This window comes from Amphibalanus amphitrite, unplaced genomic scaffold (assembly GCF_019059575.1).
Source record: "Amphibalanus amphitrite isolate SeventyFive unplaced genomic scaffold, NRLGWU_Aamphi_draft 000199F_arrow, whole genome shotgun sequence".
Lineage (NCBI taxonomy): Eukaryota > Metazoa > Arthropoda > Thecostraca > Balanomorpha > Balanidae > Amphibalanus > Amphibalanus amphitrite.
This window is the reverse complement of record NW_024881694.1, coordinates 421,788-444,257: the sequence shown is the minus strand read 5'-3', so window position 1 is coordinate 444,257 and position 22,470 is coordinate 421,788. Positions and strand designations below refer to the sequence as shown.

Here is a 22,470-nt window from a genome sequence, read left to right as displayed (position 1 = left end):
ACTTTTCATTAACTATAGCGCCCCTTGCATCATGATCCATCATTCACCGTGCAGTCATAAGTCGCAGTTACTTTTGGACCTGCGATACACACTTCACATGCATCAGAGTTGCCCCCCCCCCCCAATTCAGAACTGCTCCGTTTTTTAGTATAGCCGATCATAAAAAAACAAGAGGATATGTACTGACCTCGGCGTGTCGAATTGATGCATCTTGGCTTGATGACCTATAGTGCAAAATAAATATAGTTCAAAATTGTAAAACAGCTACTTTTCTGAAAGGAGATAGCCATTGTTTTGTATCCCGTACTTAACCATTGCTGAAGCAAAAACCCTCTTTCTTCTAATAGGTACATACTAAAAGGTATTATACTCGTATGTCAACTGTCAAGAACGTGTTTACATAACTTCCGCTACAGGACAGTGAGAGTATAGACTGCAGGGACCTTCCTTCTAAGAAATTCAGAGGCGATTGCAGCTTCTGCGTGCGACGACCTCCCATCCCCCCATAATACCATTAACAAGTTACAGTAGCACGTGTTCGTGGTTCGACCGAACGGCCACCGTCATTGGCTCGCTCTGAACAGATCAAACGCCCCCCCCCCCCCCGTCGCCTTCAACTGGCCTCGACGGGTGATTCGAAACTAGCGAATTAGGAAAAAACTGATCGGAGAGCATGCTGCCATGTCGATAACGTAGATCAAAGTATTGTGAGGGTCGATTGGCTGCGATGAAAGAAAAGAAAGCAACATAAAAAGAGAAATTACCTATATTCCAGCTGCTTTGGTCAGAGAGGAATAGACCTCGCATTTCTTTGCTGCAAATAGTTACTGTTATATAGGTACGCGAAACCACTATATAATGACTTGTATTTGGGAGCAAGTTGAAGGGGTATATAAATTGTAAATTATAACTTTTGCTGATGATGCAGACGGTTCAGCATGTCAATGTCTAGACTACCAATCTTCAAGCGGCAGGGAGTAGCCAGTCAGTAATAATTCGTAGCCAGTAGCCCTCCACTGCCCCTCAAACAATTTCCAATCGTCCTCTCCACTGCTACGACTAGGTGTGGGCGGCCGGTCCGTTCTGTCTCAGATAGAATGGGTGTCCGGTGCGCTGGGGCGCGTCAGTGGCCGAGTCGCCCGCTGAGAACCTGCCCCGGTGTCGCCACGGGGCGGAATGGAATGGTCAGTAAGTGGCCAGGCCGGCGATCAAACCTATACACCGGTGACAGAGGCGTCAGTGAGCAAATGGCGTCCGGAGATGGCCGTGAAGAACTAATCGAAAGATCTTTTGGAAGACTTGTCATTGAGGGTGGCGGAAATGAGGAGTTTCGAGAGAGGCAAAAGTAACGTAGAACCTGGCATTGCTATACACGTTTCATTTCCTTTACACATTTAGCGTTATGTAAGTTTTATTTTGAATTATTAATAAACAAGTGTACTTATTCTAAAAAATAGGACAAAAGCTAAAAAGTGCAGCATCTATATGACCCCAGCTGAGAATAAACCCATTCCAGGTAGTAGGGTGTAGAATTGCTCAGAAGGAACAAAGATGACCGGCGTTAAAAAGCCTTCAGCTTTAAACGCATGCATGCGATGAGTCATCGCTGGATTGCAACCTGTCTTAGATAGGGCTGTTTGCCAGCCATACTGTGAAACTATTAAATAATTAAGACTTTGACGTATTCTTTTATTTTTTTACCGTTTGCTGGAGCTCAACAATACGATTTTTAGTAGCCGTATTTGTGAGTATTCTTTTTCTTTTACCCGAACGGCGATGTAAGGGAAGAATGCAATGCGACAGATAAAGTGTGCAAGATGTGAAGCCCTCTTGGGCACGCTCTTTATTACGAGTAGCCTTCAGCAGTAAATAAAAAGCCGAGATTAGCTCGACCTTGAGCCTATTTCGTTTCATTCACCCGTTCCGTTGATTGATTGGACTCATCAGAGCGGCTTGTTCGCCGCCCAAACACGGTCCACCGTGCAGATGCGGGGAGTTATCCCGCCGCGGTTACCGCCCAGCCAGGCGTGCGGGTCTCCCTAGTTACCCTGCCAGCCGCCAGGGGCGCTGTCGGTCGCACGGTACTGGCAGCCACTGGGAGGAGGCAGTTCGGCGCGGACGAGGTCGGTGCGAGGTGCGACCGACTGAGCTTCGGTCCCGAGACTGCCTGTTCCGCCGCGCTGCCAAACCGAGCGGCATGGTCTGCGGTCAGAGGTGACCTGATCCCGACCAGAGACTCGTGCGCCGGTGGACTGTTGGACGTTCAGAGGGTGATGCGCGCGGAGGACATTGTCCTACTGTGACTGTTCCAGCCCTCCCACGTATACAGTCTACAACCGTAAAATGAGGTGGGCGGTGGTGTTAGCCACCTTGCACCTCTGCTGGAGCGTCTGCTCAGGTAAGTTCGTCACAAGCTGGATGAACGGTTTGCATCTATGGGGAAACGAAATGAGGACGTTGAGCACTTCGCAGGAACATAACAGCAAATGAACAATACTGCACAAATCAACACAAAAATTAGCTCGAAGTTGATGTACAATTATAATTACAGAAGGAAGTGCTGTTTTACGTCTAAGCTCCAAAACTGGGTGGCGACACATGTCGCGGATCAGTGGCGGATGTGGCCGAACGACGTCCATTTTAGAACCGCTATGAGATTGTCACTGGCTAGCGATTTACGATGGCAACGGCGCCATTTCTCGCATGAGACTCGCAGAATACTGCAAGGGCTTTGGCCATTCATCGACTTAATTAACTCGAATTTATGTCCCTTTTATTATGCGGATTCTGAATGTTCGTAGAGTACTAAAATTCACGAGAATTTGAACTAGCTTCGATCTCTAGCCGCCACGCTTTATTATCATTCAGCCTCAATAAATCACGAGAATATCCCTTGGCTTTGGATATTTTGTTCAGCGTTGAAGGTGTTCTATAAAAAGCTGTTTTAAGACTAAAAAGGGATTGTCCAAGGAATTTAGGTATAATATACGGTTACACACGATAAAATAGGTTATCAAAACGAAAATGGTTCGTTTGGAATTATATTTATAACGTCAGCAAGAGGTGCTTAGTCTAAACTACGTCCCTCTCCCCTGCACCACGGCAAAAATGAAACATTATTTACTTTTTGGACAACTTGAACTGCAATGCCCGTATGCATCGTTGAAAGTGTCAGCATTATGCAGTATGCACGTTTTCTTGTTGGCCTATGTGACACGAGCGGCAAAGATGTTGAAATATTTCGAGTCTCAACAATGAATTCAAATGAACAAGTTGGGCAGATCCAGCGATCAAGCTAACAGCGCCATTATCTGGTTTTATAGCTGATCCATTTAAATGAGATGCAAATTTGCTGAAACGGTCTGTATCACTTTGGAAGTGTTGCTAGATACGCAAACTATTGCATAAAATACTGCGACGATTTACATAACAAACTGTTAAACTTCAGGTGCCGCAAACTTTTTAGTAGGGAGAATGTGGGTTATTTGAAAAGAGCGCGGCTATTTATAGTGCAATGTTGTTCCTCGCGTTTACTTACGGTTACCTACAGGTAATATAATACTTGTAATACACTCAGAAACAACGAATATGGTGAGAGATATGCATGCACAATTAACGGACAATAGGGATAGGGACCAGCACGATTAACGGACAATAGAGATAGGGACCAATTTACCCGTTTTCATGCCTTCTATCTGGCATATTTTATGTGACATTCCTTTACATGCATCCCCTCAACCACACATATTTATTCAATGAAAATATCTCAAGGCATTTGGTAAAGTTCCGCCTCAGCTAAATAGTTAATGATTTATCCCCGCAGACTTGATCCTTAGTTTAATCCATTGGCTCTCTGGTCGATGATCGCAAACGCTCTCGTCTCGTCTGCCCCGACCTACGAGTGTCCGACTCCGGCCCACCTGCCTAAACCGCGGGTCAGTCTGTTCTGTCTTCCTCACTCTATGTCTCTCCGAGTCGCTCCTGCTCCGACCAATGTCTCTCCGGGTCGGTCCTGCTCCGACCCATGTCTCTCTGGGTCGCTCCGGCTCCGACCCGTGTCTCTCCGAGTCGCTCCTGCTCCGACCCACGTCTCTCTGAGTCGCTCCTGACCCGACCCTGCCGTCAGTCCGGGCCGGCCCTGACCCGCCCCGTGTCCGGGACGCCGGCGCGCCTCTCCCGGACCGGAAGGCATCCACTTCCGGCGCCATCCGTGTCGCCGTCGTCGTCGCTTCCACCGTCATCGGCGGCGACGAACGACGGCGACGGAGCGTGGTCTGCGCGACCGCTCTGCCGAGTGCCGACCCACTTGGACCGGGCCTCGGCGGAAGTCTGGCCGCGCCGCGCCGGCGGAATCCCGTCACAAAAGACGCGTCGGTGACGAGACGCAGGCCGACGCGCCGCCACCGACGGGCGGCAGTCGGGACGGACGGTCGGAGGATCATCGGGGACGACACAGGCTCCGCCGGTGCTGGGCCGAGGTGGTTCAGGAGGGTCCGGATGGATACGATTTTAAAACTAACTTATGGGAATGATGTCGATGGAACACGGCAATGCGCAAATATTTAGCGATTTTTGTATTTTGAAATAGGACGAGGACGTTTTGTACCTTTTAATTAAAATCATGATGAATTAAATGGATATGAAATTTTAGATAACAGACTTAGTTAACAATCATAAGCCATTTCCGGTTATAAAAAAAATGCATCGGAAGAAAAGATGTCATATCTGCTGCAATAGTCGACAACAGCACTGCGCGTTCCCACGATAAATTCGCCCCCTATGGATTCCGTACTGACTTTCTCCAGTGTCACTGTTATGACAGTACCCACGGGTGAAGGACATTCTGGGACTCAATCCCAGGTCAATTGTGCCATCTGACCCGCGCTATTCACCAATTCCTCGAGGACATTTATCGGGTCCTGCGAGCGGACATTAGTGTGATCCAAATTGTGGATAATTGTACAAATTATGCGGTCCATTCTTGGCAGCGCCATCTATTTGAATTTGCTGGCAGTCGAGGTGGAGGAATGGGTTGGAATTATAGCGTGTCGGCGCAGGTGCGCGACCTTTGACGCACCGATGACCCCGGCCGAGACGGCCAATTTATGGTACTCGCTGAGACCCGCCCGGTCCAACAGGAGGAGACGTACGCCAAAAGGTCGAGCTGAATGAAGCACAAACTCCTACACTCTTCATTCTACATTATAGAACTTCGGTTTTGCTTGTTTTCTCAGTGATACCAGTGATACCATTTGTCTCCTAGTGCTCAGCACGTCTGAAAAGTGCCGTCTGCTATCGCGCGGCCCGAGAAAAATAGGGTTACTGTATAAATTTGTATGTTTTATGATTGCTCGTCGTTGATTCAGCTGTCAACTAAAACTCTTGTATACCGGCCGGCCGGCCGCTCATACTCAGAAATTTCCGTGTTATGCATTACAGTGGGCTCACAACTCATCTGGTTTTATTTGTAAGAGAAAAGACGTGCACTTCATCCGGGAAACCCTGTTGTAAGACGTCAGATAAATGCCGGCTGGTACTTATATCGGCGGCGTGCTCGGCACTTTGCTGGGAAACGTCCGAAGCAGTACCGATAATACGGGCCAGAATGCATTACCCGCCACCGGACGGCAGGTCAGATCGATCTTGCGCTTTATTAGCGCCCGTATGAGTAATGTGAAAAGTTATTTTACTAACGAGGTCTGTATTTCCACAGCTCCGCCACTTTGTGCGCTAAGCGCTCTGAGTGCAGCGCAGTGCTTGCATTCTGCGTGCTGGGATACGGAGAGACTAAACAGGGCCCATCTCCCACACGTAATAAATCATCTGCTCTGCGGCACATTGGGCACACCATGTGTCGACCACAGGCGGGGCTGCTGGCGGCGGCGGGGGCGCGGCGGCCAAACGGCTTGCCCTCCCGGCCATTCGTCAGGGCCCAACTGTGCCTCCGTCCCGGTCCCCAGGCCGCGGCCTGCCAAACCCAGCTGTTCCCCTTCCCAGTCAGATAGTCGGAAACTGCTGAGAGCTGGCGTCTGTTCGACTGCGACCGACGCTCGGCTCGGACGGCCGATGGGCGTCCAGAGTCGAGCAGCGCCGGAGAGCGGAGACCGGTCGGTCGAGAGCGGGTCGTGCAGTCAGAGCCGTCTGCGCCCTGCCCTCTGACCTTTCCTTTCTCCGAGCGGTGAGGTCACACGATCGTGGCCGCGCCCGGGGCCCCGTGACGCCACGAGACGGGCCGTGCGCCGCTCACGATCGGACAGACGCTGATCGGCGATCACAGCACGACCGAGAAATAGGGCAGCTGCTTACGACAGGGTTCCCGGGATCAGAGGTGGCGCGTGGCTCTCACCACCGCAGTATAATTTCATTTCACTGTCCGGCTTGATTGGAAACCTTCTACAAATGATGCTTCCAGAGTTTTAATTTCAACTTTCAGAGAAGATTCATCAAAAGGCTGATTTTCGCACGCAAACTTGGGAGCAACATCGCTCTTGGTCCAAATTCTCAGAATGCTGGTCGACGGTTTGTTGACCTAGCTTATCTCACCGTCGCAGGGCTACTCTTTGAGAGCCAGGCACTCAGACCTCTCTATCTAAAAAAGACCCCCCCCCTTACCCGCGTACCCTTGCCCATGTATGCGCCCCCCCCCCTTCCCCCTGGCGCGCGACGGTGCGTTTAAGTGGCTTCTCGCCGGGTTCCATTTGGCCGAGCATTGGCCATCGAAACTAATTGAACTGGCGCCGGCACCATCGGGTGGTGCCGCAGAGCCGTTATGGCGATCGTCTCGGCTGATCTGTCGCTGGTCAGGAGTTGGTGGGTCCACCGATGTTCTGCTCTTCCTCTGATCAGTGGTCTGCTCTTCTCCCGTGCGCTGTTGGCTTCCACGCGCCGATGACTGGTTCACCGTCCGTCCGACAACTGAGTTTATTGTCGGCTGGTCCGCCGTCAGTCCTCTACCGACCCACTGTTGGTTGCCGCGCCATCGATCCTCTCTTGATCCACTGCCGCGTGTTTTACCGTCGGTCCGCTTTATGTAAGCCCGCTGTTGGCTGCTCCACCGTTTATCCACCAGCTACCGCCGAGCCTTGTTGTCGCCGATCCCCAGATGAACGTTTTTGTCGGAGCGCCGGCGGCACGGAGCGACTAGCCCAGCGTGGCCGTGACACGGGACTGACCGATGGTCCGCGGAAACTAACCGCTTCCGATGACCTCTCAGTGACCGCCCGGTGGCCAGCGACCGATGGAAGCACCCATCCGCCGCGATGCACGGGTTTTGACGCTCTTCCGTTGCGTGACAGGTGGTACCAGTGACGTTTTTGCCAACCACCAAACACTGTTGTCTTTAGCCAAAAGTACCAATTCACAAAAAGCTGATCTCACTTCACACGTGTCCCTACCACCGCCTAATCCTCCGTTCCATCGATCGCCCCATGACCCGCCGTTTCCCCACACCTCTGTCCTGACTGCTCCGTTCAGGACTCGACTCCTGTGCGGCGGAGAGGTCCGCTGACCCTGCGGTTCACGACAGCAGTCGGATTTGCAGCTCGTTCCTCGCGGCTCGGGGGGACCATCAAAGCGTCCAAGACCGCAGCATCCAAAGTACGCAACATCCAAAACCGCAGCGTCCAAAGTACGCAACGTCCAAAATACGTCCAAAATCGGGTATATAGGGAGCATTCACAACGTCCAAAACCGAAACATCCAAAACCGCAACATCCAAAACGTATCATCTAAAAACGCAACATCCAAGGATGCATCATCCAAAGTACGCAACATCCAAAGTACGCAACATCCAAAACTGTTTGGTTAGGTTAGGTTAGGCTACGTTAGGCTAGGTTAGGTTTCCTTATCCCCGGTAGGCATAAACCAGTAGGTTAGGTTAGGTTAGGTTAGGCTAGGTTAGGTTAGGTTGGGTTTCCTTATCCCCGGTAGGCAAAAATCAGTAGGTTAGGTTAGGTTAGGTTAGGGATAGGCAAAAATCAGTAGGTTAGGTTAGGTTAGGTTAGGTTAGGTTAGGTTAGGTTGGGTTTCCTTATCCCCGGTAGGCAAAAATCAGTAGGTTAGGTTAGGTTAGGTTAGGTAAGGGATAGGCAAAAATCAGTAGGTTAGGTTAGGTTCGGTTAGGTAAGGTTAGGTTAGGTTAGGTTAGGTTAGGTTAGGTTGGTTTTGGATGTTGCGTGCCTTGGATGTCGTGGTCTTGGACGTTGTGGTTTTGGAGGTTACGTACTTTGGATGTTGCGTCTTTGGATGTTACGTTTTTTGGATGATACGTTTTTGGACGTTGCGGTTTTGGATGTTTCGGTTTTGGACTTTGTGAATGCCCCCTATAAACCCGATTTTGGACGTATTTTGGACGTTGCGTACTTTGGACGCTGCGGTTTTGGATGTTGCGTACTTTGGATGCTGCGGTTTTGGACGCTTTGATACGGACCCGTTGTCGGCAGTCGGCCCGGGCCGGGCACATTAGCATGCCCGGCCCGGGCCGACTGCCGACAACTCATTACGGGCGCTGGCCGGGACTAGCGCGGCCCGCCGAGCGCCGGATCGACCCGGCAGGCTTCGCCGGTCCGGCCGAGCCGCGATCCGGCGCTCGGCGGGCCGCGCTAGTCCCGGCCAGCGCCCGTAATGAGTTGTCGGCAGTCGGCCCGGGCCGGGCATGCTAATGTGCCTGATACAGAGAGTGTTCGGCTCCGAGGGCGAAGGGCACGGGAGAGGGCGAGAGGGACAGAGGATGAGATGAGCAGCGCTGGCTGCAGAGGTGGCTGGACTGACCGTGTCGACGGAGCCGCAAAGTTGGCGACTACAGCCCAGGGCTGGCCGAGTTAGGGGAGAAGTTAGCTGTTCGGTCACCAGAAGATGACGGCGGTGACTGTCCTGCTCATGCGTGGATGCTTGCTGGAAAGCTGGCTAAATATGACTTCTGCGTGGGTTTATACCCGGAGAGGTGAGGCTGAGTAAATTACTGAAGGTAATCCGTGCACAGCTGCACAGTCCTTCACCTAGCCCGTTTGGTAGTCGCTGCCGCGCTCCCCACGCAGCCATTAACCGCAATTTGCTCAACCACTTAGTATAATTAGGCTTGCATTTCATGCGGTTAGTGATTTGACAGTTTGATGCCTGAGGGCAGAATCATCCATTACACCATGTAATAGTTCATTTGATTTGTTAATCATGAAAGCTCTAGTACCTACCCATTAAGACATATACGGCTAATTTAAATGCGCATTAGGGCTAATGAGCGTAAAGCGGACTGACACGTTTCTAGATGAAGTCAGAATTTTCTCATTCCTGTCTATTGAAAGATTTCGTGGTCTTCCAAGCGGGAAATGTCCTTTCCCATGTCCTTCCAGACCAACAACAACCAAAAGACACACGGGTGACCCATCAAATCCCACCATTCCTGAAAAGCCCGTCCCGTTACCTTTCCAGCTCTAATTCTCTCTCGTCGCGCCAAACTTCCGCTCTACATAACGAACAACACAAGTGACCGGTTCCCAGCGGCGGCGCGGCGTCTTCAAGTCGCGCACCTCCTGCGGTGATTTCTCTGAGAGCGGACCGCCCAAAGGCGCACAACACGGCCGGAGCGGCCCCCCAGGGCGGAGCGCCGCTCACACTCACGCCGCTCCTAATTGTTTGTGACACCCCTGGGGCATCGGACGGCTGTTGACGGGATCGTCTCTGTCCGGCTGGCCGCCAGTGGGACGCTGGTGGGAGGCGGTGGGTGATGACGGGCGGCGGGCGGTGACATCTTCACCAGCAATCTTACCGGCAGTCACACAGCAGCTGCTGAGCGTCACTGACCACTCTGCCAGGACAGCAGGGGCACTGTCCTAATGTCCTGTCCCTGCCCGCGGTCTGCCTCTCTGTCTTGCCGCCATCACCGGTAGGGTCAGAAGCCTCACACGCGATCCTCGGATCGCGCCAGCTCGTTTGATTGGTGGGCGATAGGCTTTAATGAACTTATAAGCACCGGAGCGGCCGACATCGCCGCTAATTGAGAGGTTCGCGGAGGTGGTCGGGCCCTCGCTGTGCCTCCCGCCCCACTGGTATCGGCGGGGGGGGGGGGAGGCGTTGGACCGGCGACCCGGTGAAATTGGATGGCTGGCGCAGCGAAACATTGGCACGGGACGCGGGCCAACTGCCGCTGTGGAGGAGGGAAACCGGTGCTCACAGCGGATTCGCACAAACAGGACGACCGCCTGATTGCCGGGTCGCCAGCGGGCTAAACATGCGTATCAGAGCGATTGGAAAGGGCCAGAGAGGGGTTAATGTGCACATACCACGTGGCTGGCGCCAGTCGTGTTTGAAAATAAAATGGGATGTCGCGAAGGCAACAGTTGGGAAGCACAAACTGTAATTTACAATTTCACGTTAACTGAGGAAGCCGGATAATGGCAGTTTACAGTTCAAACACAGAGTGCACTAAGAATTATAGACATGGCTCGACGCGTGCAAATCCATGCAATAACCCGAACACAACAGGTCCGAAATGCCCGTGGTAGCTCGCTGGCAGTCGGACTGCCAGGTAAATGATTACACGTGTTCTGTAAATGATGTCGGTAGCTCTCCCACACTCTTGTAATCCAGAAACTGGGTGGTTTTACAGAAACGTTCCGTGCTCTCCCCACATAAGGGCAGCATTCACTGCTTCTGTACGTGCTGCACGTACCTATTAATTAAAAGGCGTCGTTGTAGTAATAAAACGCGCTATTCGTACACATATATAGGGTCGATGGACGAATAATTCAGCTGTATTTACACAAACGTCGGTGCATTAACCCTCGCACCGACGGGGGGGCGGATATCCGCCCCCCCTGAGGTTTTTCGCGAATAGCGGGAAAACCGCGGCGCGTAGCGCCGCGAAATTTGGTATGACTATAACCTCATCAATTTTACACATGGTGTGCAAGTTTGAACCTCCTACCTTTTAAGGTCAGGTCACCAGGTCACTTTGAATGACCCAACCTCAAGTCACTTTTTTGCAACTTTGTCACCGTGCCAGAGCTACAGTAGATGTCGGAGGCCTTTGAAAGTCGCAGGATATTATTAGGTCATTAGTAGCTACAATTTGTATATTTCGGAATTTTGATATCGGTGACCTAAGGTCAGGTCAATTTCGCGACCTCCCCATTATAAGTCAATGGGGGAAAATCAACTCCCTGTTTTTACCACTAAAACGGGTCGGAATGGCCCCATATACCATACATGACTTCATATACGATCAACCTTCACTACCTTGAGGTCTGTTTTGCTGTTGGGCAGCTGTGAGGTCATGTGACGTCATCAAAGGTCACCAAAGGTTTTTGGCCAATAACTCCGTACAGGAACAAGATACAGACGCGTGGATAGTCTCATTGTGTTCAGCTCGTCAAGACGCATCGAATGATATACATGATGACCTCGAGGTCACGTGACCTGAGGTCAACCTTTGACCTTGACCTTTCGAGGTCAACATATATATCATTCGATGCGGATTGACAAGAGGATCACGATGATGCCCTTAGTTTGTTCCTATCTTGACTAATTCGAAAGTTATTCGAGAAAAACTCTCACCATATCTAGCGCCGCCATTTTGACTTTTTCGACCCCTGTGACGTCATCTTTGACCTGACCTGAAAATGACCTTAGTAAAAATTGTAGATCTTGGCCGTGCGTATCCGATGCCGTTTACCGCTTGTCGCTATCTTGCTTCGTTCTCGAGATCTCAGGGGGGGGGGCGGTCATCCGCCCCCCCCCCCGTCGATGCGAAGTTGGCGCAGACCCCCGTCGGTGCGCGGGTTAATGCATGGACAAAACTCGTGGGTCGGGGTCTTTCTGTTGTTGGTAGGTAAGCGGGGAGAAAAATATCGGCCGAAATGCTTATGTTTGTATGCCCAAGTATTCTGTGAGCGAAGGCGAAGGACTGCAGTGGACTGGGCTAAAAATTATGATACTCAGAGTTGAGATTCTGAATATTAGAAGAAACCCGGACTCAGTTGGAGGAAGTTTCCTCCCTGTTCCGCTGCTCGGTGTCAGAAATGGTGAGCGTTGGGCAGCTCGTCTATTCCGAAACTCCTGCTTTATTGGGTGACCAGGTGTTCAAGATGGCCCATTGACCTTTCGGAGGCTTTACGCCGACCCTCGGTGGTCTTCAGCCGGTAAAAACTTCAGCTCCCATGTCCGCGGCAGCTCTGCCTGAGCTCTGGTCCTCTCAGCAGCAGCAGTGGGTGTGGCAGTTACCTGAACGAATATTCCATGTTTCGTGATGCGGGATCGTCCCAATGGATATCCGTTCGCTTTCCTTACGCCATGTCACGCAGTTTCGGCCTGTCGCTACCCCTGCGTGCGGTTTCCCCAGTCCATAATCAGTTTCGTGCGGCGCGCGGTCTCTCCCCGTCTCTAGCCATCCCAGTGCGGCCTTTCCTCTCTCGTCATACACCTGTACCTCTCTAAATCCTCGCCGTCCCGTCCCATCCACCTTTGTCTGTGACTGGCCGACGGTGTCCCCGTATCGGACACACAGTATTTGTCCGCAGTGACGGCACAATGGCCCATCACAGCCAGCTACTGTGGACGCGCGCCGACTCCCGGTGACTCGAGGAGACAACTCCGGAGGCGGAGACAATCTCGGAGACAAGTGTCGGTGTCGCGCGGCGCGCACTGATGGTATCGTCACCGGAGCCGTAAACAATACCGTCACAAATCACCGCGCGCGCCCGCGGGCTGCAGTGGACGGCGCCGCCTTCGGACCTGCGCCGCCTGCCGCCTATGCGCCGCCTTCCGCCTGCCGCCTGCCGCGCGTCGGACGGCCGCAGAGTGTCCGCCCGGGTCCGGCGCCTGTCAGAACGTCCCGTCCGCCAGACTAATGAGCGCGGTGATGAATTGAGAGAGCCACAAAAGGCCGTCAGATGGCTCCGTGCAATATGCCGACGAGAGCCGGCGAATTAAACGGCTCTGGTGGAGAGAATGAGCGGTAAGATGATGAGCAGAATCGATGTGCGTTGGCTGCAACGTGCGTGAGTTTTGAATGTCGTTTTGCGCACCATGATGGCTCTTTGTCGGAGTTGTTCACGCCACGAATAACGAATGGAATTGAAAGAGTAATGACTAGGCGCCGACGAGGAAATTCTATGGTCATTTCTAACCACTTTCAGTCTGGTCATTTTTGGCGCCACCTGCCGAGTGAAAACATAAAGATGCTTATCTTAGATTTGACCACATAAGGAGTCATTACTGATGCCGGAACTTTCGCGTTAAATAGCATCACTTATCGGGTGGTGATAGTCATCGCATTCAACAGCGATAACAACGCGGATGTTACAAATGCGATGTCGCACCATGTGTGAAGCATTGGTGAAACGTCTTTTGTATCGGCCGTCACCCTTTGAAGCTCGAACCATGAGCTCATGTTAGCAACCTGTTGGACATCGGTACTTCACACTGCTCAGCGTTCAACGTCGCCGCCTCACTTGTTCCGTTGCAATGGTGCCATAAGACGCCCGGTTAAGCTGTCAAGATAAGGAGATTATTTGCTCATAAATCACCTGTTAGTGAGCTGATTTGCAAAATGCTTTGGTGTTTATTAGTAGATAGAAAGTAAATAGGAGTGTCAAATGCAATCCTTGGAGACAGGTCAATAGAACCGGTTTACATACGGATGTCGGACACGTTTTAACCTCAGCCCAACATAACATAATTGTTCGAACGGTTGCATCCACGATTAAGAAAATAATGAAAATAAAAAAACGACTAGAACATTATGTGCAACAATATACCAAAACATGTCCCATTGGTGACATTCTATTTGTTTTTCGAACCATAGCCATTAATTCATAATTCCTAGTCATGCACTGCATTTCATACAAATCATTTACAACTCTTATTTCAACCAGTTCTAGCAGATAATTCCTTAACTATGAACCCGATTTCCAGACTCAAAACTTCTTCAACTTTTTAGATGGGCTTTTCGAGTGCACACATCACCAACACTCGGACAATGCGGTGAGACGTTCTGAATTGACGTGTGTTACACCACACCAAATGAGCGTGGCACTGTGAGAATAAGCGACAGACTAGTTGTCACCGCGTCACACGCTCGGACAAAGACCTCGTCCCACGCCACAACTGCCGCCGCCGCGCCATCAGCGCCGCCGCCGCCGCTGCTCGGCGCTGGTCGCCGCGATTCGGCCACCTTGCCGTGGGCGCCGGCTCACATTAGGCCCCATTACAGTGGTCTGGGTGGGTCCGGCCGCCCCGAGGTGGCCACAGTCGGCGACAATTAGAGCCGAGACCTTCCGGCGTCCGCTGGCAGAACGGCAGGTGACATTCCCAGGCGCACCGACTCGCGTGTCACTGCTGGGCCCCCGCCCGCTCCCCATGTGTGGTCGACGGCTACTGATGGGAGGGGCGGCGGACGGGAGGGACCGCGACGGATGTGGGGAGTCGCGACTGCGTATGTCGGGATGTCACAGGCCTGAGATGGTCGTAAAACACGGTGTTTGTGGGTTTTAGGGACTGTGCGAATTGGCGGGGGTTATTATAGAGCAGCTGTGGTCTCTAATAACCGACAATCACGAACGACAAAATCGGCGGGGACGGACGACAAATTATAACCGGTGGAGTAACGAATTGTGGCGCCGTCACCGCCGTTTGTGACTCAAAACGTGGTCGCCACGAGAGCCAATTTCATGACTCAGAAATCGCCCGACGCTGCGTCGCGAATCCGATGGTTCAAATACCCCAGCTGCGATGAGTTTCAGTCGCTGACACGCCGCGGGCAAGTATGCTAATGCCTAATCATGACCGATGTGCTGTCTCTTACCGCAGCAGGGCAGCGGCGACCGCAGATGAGAGATGCTGCGTGGCACTCGTCTCGCCTCCCTTTCTCGGTATTTTCGGACCGTTTTTACACCAGTTTTTGTTGAAATCTGGAGCCGATCGGCGGCTGCCGACCGCGGCCGGTGGAAAAACTCAGCCCTGGGCGACACGTGTGCCGCACCCGGTGTCGTCCGGACCGGGCCCGGAGAGAGGAGAGCCGGGACGACAGCTGGGCGTCGGTAGGGACCCGACGAAAAACTGCCGCCGGAGGCGCCGGCCCAGCCATCGGTCACCCTCCGTCGCCGACAGCGGCCACTGCTGGCGACGACGGCGACGGGACGGAGACAACGCAGTGGCTGAACTATACGGGACGGAGACGGTGCAGTGGCTGGACGAGACGGGACGGGCGTCGGGCGGAGACACCGGCGCTAGGAGACGGGACGGAGACAGAGACTGAACGAGACGGGACGGAGGCAGTGGCGGACGGAGACGGGACGGAGACACTTGGCGTAGCGTTCTCAGAACAGGTTGATAAAATGTGCTTGTGATGTCTGGTATAATACTTCACAATAAATACAATATCAGGCAATTAAAATTCAAGGGCCAAAAAACTAATAAAATGTATGTCAAAAATCCTGGGCAAAGTATCTAACTTTCTATATCAAAAAGTCTCGGCACTGATTTTCGTTTCAAGTTCAGCGGAGCGCCAGTTCCGGTCTCGCAGGCCCACTGTGATGTCTCCGACGGAGGCAGGTCGCCCTCGGGAGATCTAAGACACGGTGGCCGTGCTCATAAAGTGTTCCTGGAACGGTGCTCCGCCGGCCGCCGGGGACCGGACCAGGGAGTCGCTGCCGCTGACCCGGCCGACACGGTGGCTGGCCAGACGACACCGCGGACCCCGCCGACCGCGGTCAGCGCCGGAAACTCTGCCGGCCCGCCCCGGCAGTCCGGGGGCGCTCCGCCCGCCGCCCGGCCCCGCCCCCTAGATTAGTGGCGCGGCGCACGCACCCCTTTCTGGTCCACCTGCTCGCCGCAGCCGCCGTCAGAAATGTCTCCGAGTGTCGCGCGCCGCCGGCAGAGGTAATTAGAGCGGCCTCTCTTTCATCTGACGACGGCCGTGGCTAGTCAATTACCCGAAAACTTTTCGTCGATTGCTTCAGTATTGCATTCTATCGATTTGTTACGATTTGTGATAAAAAAATGGAATATGTGCCTTAGTCCCCCAATGAGCTTTGCTAAAAAAATACTTAATTTAACTTAAAAATGGTCATGTTAATTCAACCATGATAAAACTTCTCTTCTCTTTGGCCTTCAGTTTTTTATCCGTTTCCTCGAGATTTTATAATTACATCACATCGTTTTATGCGATCGTTTGAAACCAAGCACACTGGAATCCGCCGTCGTAAAAATAAGCCACATTTCGGCGTGGCATGCTCCGACTTTGGCGTTCTCCAAACGGTTGGCATGGATGCCAGCTCCTCTCGTTAACATGCCGGGAGATAACGGGTGGTTTTACAGCCTTTGGTCGTTTACGATAGACGATTTTGCCAGAACTGAGCTAACTGGATCTGTGTATCTCGTTTGTAATGCCACGAAATGAGTCTCATGTCGCATATAGCAATTTCAATAAATATTTACCTTTCATGCATCATGCATCCATGCGTCTCCAAGGGTTAAACTATAGTTAAGTTAAGGGATGAGTCGCTATAGCAACTCATCCCTTGCCGTTCTGTCTCCGTTGACCACCACTTCGGTCTGTTTCCCTCGGACCGTCCCACGGGTGGCCACTGACCATCCCTAGTTGGTCTGTCTCCCGCCTTTGCCTTCCTCGTGGGTCCGAGTCTTGGTGGACTATCGTGTCTGTCCGTCCCTATGGGTCGGCCGGCGGCCTGTTTTCCCGACAGGGTGCCATGTTGACGCTGGCCGTGTTGACAGCGGGTACCATTAGCCCCTGCCCCGACAGGCCGCCGACAAGACGACCCGACCCGGGCCGACGATCTCCGATAGTGGGCTCCCGACGGTGACATCGATCATGACGGTACTGATTACCGAGCGAGTTGTCATCACCGTATCCCCCCAACCCTTCAACCTTCCCTACCTGATACCGACCTACCTCAGCTCAATCCCACAACCAGACCGGACGGGCGCGGAGGGACTGGGGGAGAATTCCAGGCCGGTCTGATGTCTCTCCGGAGAACCACACCTGTGAACGGGAACCGAGGCTGGCGCCGCGGGCATGAAATACATCAATGTCACCTCAATCTGCCGGCCGAACTGAAGAGATTCAGGAAGCAGACCAGACGGGGTCAGGGACTGCCGGTAGGGCGATGACGCCAACAGTACCAGATCGATCAAAAACGTCAGAATTATCAGACGGCTCGGCGCGGCTGTCAGACACAGTGCGCAGGGGTTATACCTCCTATACAAATAAAAACGGTCAGCGGTGCTCAGATGGTCATTCAGAAGCGACGGATAACGGAACGGTCGGGCTCGATACAGCTGCTCGTAAATAACACCTCGGACACCCCGTGACAAGCAGAAATATTGATAGCCACGAAACGTTCCAAAAAGGTTGGAAACGCCCAGTCGAAAATTGTACAAGTTTACGGCAGTGAACTGGTTTACTGAGTTTGTTCATTGTTGACGACGCCACGAATTTGCTCAGGCCTGGCTGTGTGCAGCCAGGTTCAGGTCAGTTGTTCAGGTCTGGGCAGTGGGCTCCCAATGACACTCCATTCTTTCCCGCTTTATTTGAAATAGCATTGGAGCTGATGCTCTATAACAAACCACATTGCTCAGTTCTCAGCACGATCAGAGCAGTCCCTAATCCTCATACACATCCAATCGCCGCCACCCATCCTTCCCTACCCCAACACTACCTGGAGCTCTCCGGCCGTCTCGAGCCCGGTGCTCCCAGCTCCGACACCGGCCGCGGTGCCGCGCTCGGCCGGCCGGGAATGATTGATCGCGGACGCCGCCGGCCGATAAGAGAACTGTCACCGCGAGCGGCTCGCCCTGGCGCCGCGGCCAGCCACCGTAAATTATGCGCCGCCCAGGAGATCTGACCAGTGGCAAACGAGTTCCGGACGCGGCCCCCGAGACCACCGATAGCGGTCGCACTCACAAGGGCCGGTAAAAAGGACGGGAGTGGTGAGGTTATGGCTGCATCGAGCTAGCGATGACACTCGAGTATGATCCAGGGCTTTAGCGAAATGCAGTGCTGTTTGGATTTACTGATAAATAACTTTTCCTTCAGAAATAAACAAACCTCTCAGTTCAGTCCGTAGAAGTTTTATTACAACAACTGGATTTTCCTACTCGGTCTCAGTGAAAAATATCAGACCGTCTGAGACACACTACCCAAACGATATCAAAACAATGCGCATTGCGTGACTACAGGACGTCATCATTAACCAGTTGATAGGAAATCGGCGTGGCTATTTGCTCTTTGGATCTGATCTTATCGTATCCACGGGTGTCCTTGTTTACGTTACGTTCACTGCTTGGAAGCGGTCACGATGAATTATCGGTCAGATAGTTGCCCAGACGCCTGAGTCACGCTTCCAAATAATGAATAAAACACCTCAGCTAGTTTAGATTTCGCGGTAGCGCTCCGCATAAAGCGTGAAGTTTTGATCCCAAACACATCAACTGCTGCTCCAGATGACGTGTCGATGCTGATAAACCCGTCATCGGCATCACTTCTCGCGGCCCGCCGCGGGGAGCGCGGGCTAATTTTGCGGCTAGAGCGGCGCGCAGAGCTCGTCTGCGCCACGCTCGTCTCGGTCGCGCCGCTCTCGTCCCGTGCTCGGTAGCCAGATGACACACACCGGTCCCCAGAGTCGCCCGCCGCCCGCCGAGCGCCAACAAAGAACCACCAAAGTATGCCAGCGATGCGCCCGCCCTGTTTTCACGACTGCGGAAGAGAGTGTTCCTCCTGGAGACCGCGCGGCCCCTCTGTGCTATTCCCGGCGAGACAGTCTGTCTCAGTAGAGCGCCGTCCGTTCAGTGAGGTGTCCCAGCGGCGACCAACCGGTGCCCAGCTTCGGACGGCAACAATGACAGCATCCACGGCAGCTGGCTACTGAAGGGCGAAAATGAAAGGAAAAAGCATGCCTGTCAAAAAGGCAATGGAGTCATGGCCGATGACTCTATTACTCCGAGTTAGCGAGGGGAGCACCACAGGGGCCCGGCGGGGCCGGCATCCCAGCCACGTAGGTCCTCGGCCCCCTGCCGCTCGCCTCTCACCCTCCCTCCACTCTACCTGTCCCGCTCATCAGGGGCGCACTGAGTCGGCACAACCTCGACCAAAACCCCGGCTCGGTGTTTGGAATCACGGACCCTCCAGGCGTGGGAGGTATTCAGCTCGCTCTGTTATAATGAGACCGACGCCGGGGCCGCTCGGTTCGTCGCCGGTGGAGCGGCAGAATCGGCGCGTCGCCAGGTGCCAAACGAGACGCGGCGGCGGCGAGCAGCGGCGCGCGACACCGACATTGCCCCGCAGCGGCATTGGGCATGCAGCGGAACGAATTGGCGAGATTAATGAGCTACACAGATTCCGAGACGGGCGTCCGCTGCTCTATCTCATCGCGAGGGCTCTGAGGAGAAGACGAGATCCTTGTTTTTCTGTTACGAGCCGTTCGGAGTTATTTTTGCAAGCTCACTCCGGCTCAGAAGCATTACCACACTGCCATTTTTAACATTCTTTCCGTTTTTTAATGTTATTTATTTGTGAGTTGATCCTAATGTGTAAGTGAAACAATACATTCTTTATGTTAAAAAGATAACAAATATGATACAAGTGGTATAGTGTACCTACCATAGGCAGCATAAAGCGCTGCTGCTCGGGCTGACCCGATCCGTCGCCACCTGGCTGCCTCGGGCGGTGTATTAGCACCTCTCCCGGTGTAGCCGTGGGGGGGGGGAGGGGCGGTGTATTATAACACCTCTCCCGGTGTAGCTGTGGGGGGGGCGGTGTATTAACACCGCTCCCGGTGTAGCTGTGGGGGTGGGGGTGGGGGTGTTTTAACACCTCTCCCGGTGTAGCTGTGAGTAGGGGGGGGGGGGGGGTGGAGCGGTCGATGGGCGCGGCAGCAGCCCGGAGCCGGTGGCGGCGGCCCGGATCCCCCGGGGCTCTGATTGTGCGCACCAGGCCGGGGTATTATTACGCCGATGGCCCGATGAATATACCCGGGAGGCGGCAGCCAGGTGGCAAAACGAGCGACGGACTCGGCGGGCTGAGCGCGGCCCCATTCAGCACCGGCTACAGATGAGGGCTCGTTATTAGAGTTGCAAAATTTCCCTACCGCACTACCGGCATGCCGGTAATTTTTCACTACCGCAGGTTTTTTCGTGGTATCTGGCATGTCTTGCCGGTAGCATGCCGGTATTTTTGATTTTGCACACAAAAAAATTATCAGCATATGATCCAAACTTTGGACACTAAGAGGCTATTGAATTGAAATAACAGCAATCTTAGCCACTGCAAAATACATTTTGTGGTAAAAGTTCCATATGCCGTATTAAAATTACCGCCAAATTACCGGTATGCCGGTAATTTGGCGGTTTTTTTTTTTGCTTGGGGCGTGGTAGCATGCCGGTATCCCAGAAAATTTTTGTGGGGCGGGGCGGTGCCGGTAGCAGCCCATTGGGAAAACTTTGCAACTCTACTCGTTATGTACTTCTGCGACCGAAAGAGGACATCGGAGATAGGCAACAGCTCACCTATGGAAAGCTGTAAGAGCAGAAATGTTTCTTTTAAAGTTATCAAGTTTGCAGAACAAACTTTAAATTACGTCCCATTTTCTATAAAATAGAAAAGCTCTTTTTCACTTCGGTTTGTCAGGAGTGAGTTGATAGAAGCCGAGATATCTAAAAAAGTCCTGATTCAGGTAGCACTAACACTGATGTCAAAATGAGACAACTTGTGATGTCTGAAAAAGTGGAGGTAATAAAAACGAAACGACTCATCCGTTCGATCTTATTTTAAGCTACCATTGTTAAGTGAATGATGTGGACGTCCTAATTAAGCACCTTTATCTTGTTAAGTGGTGACAGAACAAGTTTCTTCTTTTACCCGAACGTGTAGTCATAAGACAAAGCTTACAAAGCTAGTCAGCGACATGGCAGAAGCTGATAAAGCGTTTGTGTTCCTCCACGCAATTAGTAAAGTAACACAAACAAAACCCAGATAAGAGAGCTGCTGCATATCAATTTTACGCCACAAATTTTCCCAACACGACACCGATTTATTTAGATAAAAACCCCATTCAATCAGGTTCCCGTTTGGCGTTTTCTCACCTATCTGTCTCACCGTTCCCTCGCCTCGCCCACTGATCCCAAGCATCTTTTATATTCAATTGCTGCGGCAGAATTTGTAGTGCTGTCAGTTCCTCTGACTAGCACGCCGTTACACTGATGACTCCCGCCTGACTCCTATGTACCGCCGGTGCCGAGCACCTGTCGGCAGGTGTCCGTGAGGACAGCGGTGCCCTGTCTGTCCCCGTCTCACCGAGCAATGACACTCGGGGGATGGCCCTGCCCTGTCCGCGCTCCTGTAAAGCCGACCGTTCCGCATATCGTTACGGCGCCTACTGCCGCGTGAAGAGGTTTACGACCGCGCCGTGAGCCTCGAGCCGGGCATAATTCCCGAACGAGACACTTCCAAGTTTGCAGGGTCCTCACAGTAGCGCAACAGCATCTGGGACTGGCACTTAAACGGTCGTCGCCTGCCGCCGCTCCATTCATTGACAAATTGACGCCCAATCAGGGCTGCACGGGCGGAAGTGGTAACTGGCCACAACTTAGCCGCGGAGGTGATAAACCGTGGCTCTGTATCGAGCATGCAACAGCGGATCTTGAGGAAGGGTGCATACACGCAGCGTATGATGAGAAATGGGCAATGATCCGAGACTGTCCGGTCGCAATGACTTATATAACGCAGCGTTGAAGCTTGGAGTGGCGAATTTCAATTTAGGCGACAGAGGAGGACAGTAACGTGGTAGTTAACGCAGCATTGCTGAGTTATAGTGCGAGCTTAATGGCTTACTAAAATATAGAGTCATCCCGTTTGTTTTCCAAACCATTTCCCGGAAGATATTTACCCTACTTTACCAAGCCTACACATTGTGCAGATTGCGCTCATATTTTTGAATGAGTATGGGGAGCACTTTGCAGTGTGTGCTCATTCATGAAAATATTTCATTCATGCCATATTGTGACTTTAAATGACCCATCCACCAGAGGAATTCTTGAAGACAGCAGAAAAAGCCGACCACTGACGATCTCGTCCCTCCGTTTCAGGCGAGGACAGCATGTTCACGGTGTCGTCCGGGGGTAACGTGACGCTGCCGTGTCCCGACCAGGAGGGCGTCTCCGACCCTGTCACGGTGACCTGGTCGTGTCGCGGCTGCGGCCAGTCGCCGAGCTCCGGCGGCCAGTCGGCGCCGCTGCTGGTGGCCCGCTACAGCCAGGACGGCGGCGTCAGCGGTCCGCGCGCGCCGCGGGTCCAGCTGCGGCTGCCCTCCTTCCAGCTGGAGATCGGGCCTGTCAGCGCCGCCGACGCCGGGCGCTACGTCTGTTCGGTGAACGGCGCGCCCAGCGCTCACTCGGTCTCGCTCGCCGTCCAAGGTGAGTGCACGCTGCGCGCCGTGAGGGGGCGGACCGCGCGACCGCCGT

The 22,470-nt window shown here is 52.9% G+C and overlaps 1 protein-coding gene across 1 annotated transcript in view; it reads left to right on the top strand.

Moving 5' to 3' along the window:
• The first annotated feature begins 2,101 nt into the window (after positions 1-2,101).
• The window catches only part of LOC122384817 (tyrosine-protein phosphatase 99A-like), a 42,384-nt gene continuing 22,015 nt past the window's right edge, over positions 2,102-22,470 (top strand). The window contains exons 1-2 of the mRNA XM_043372568.1: positions 2,102-2,398; positions 22,096-22,422. Of these exons, the coding sequence (XP_043228503.1) occupies positions 2,344-2,398; positions 22,096-22,422 (382 nt within the window). The 5' untranslated portion in view covers positions 2,102-2,343. The remainder of the gene's footprint in view (positions 2,399-22,095; positions 22,423-22,470) is intronic.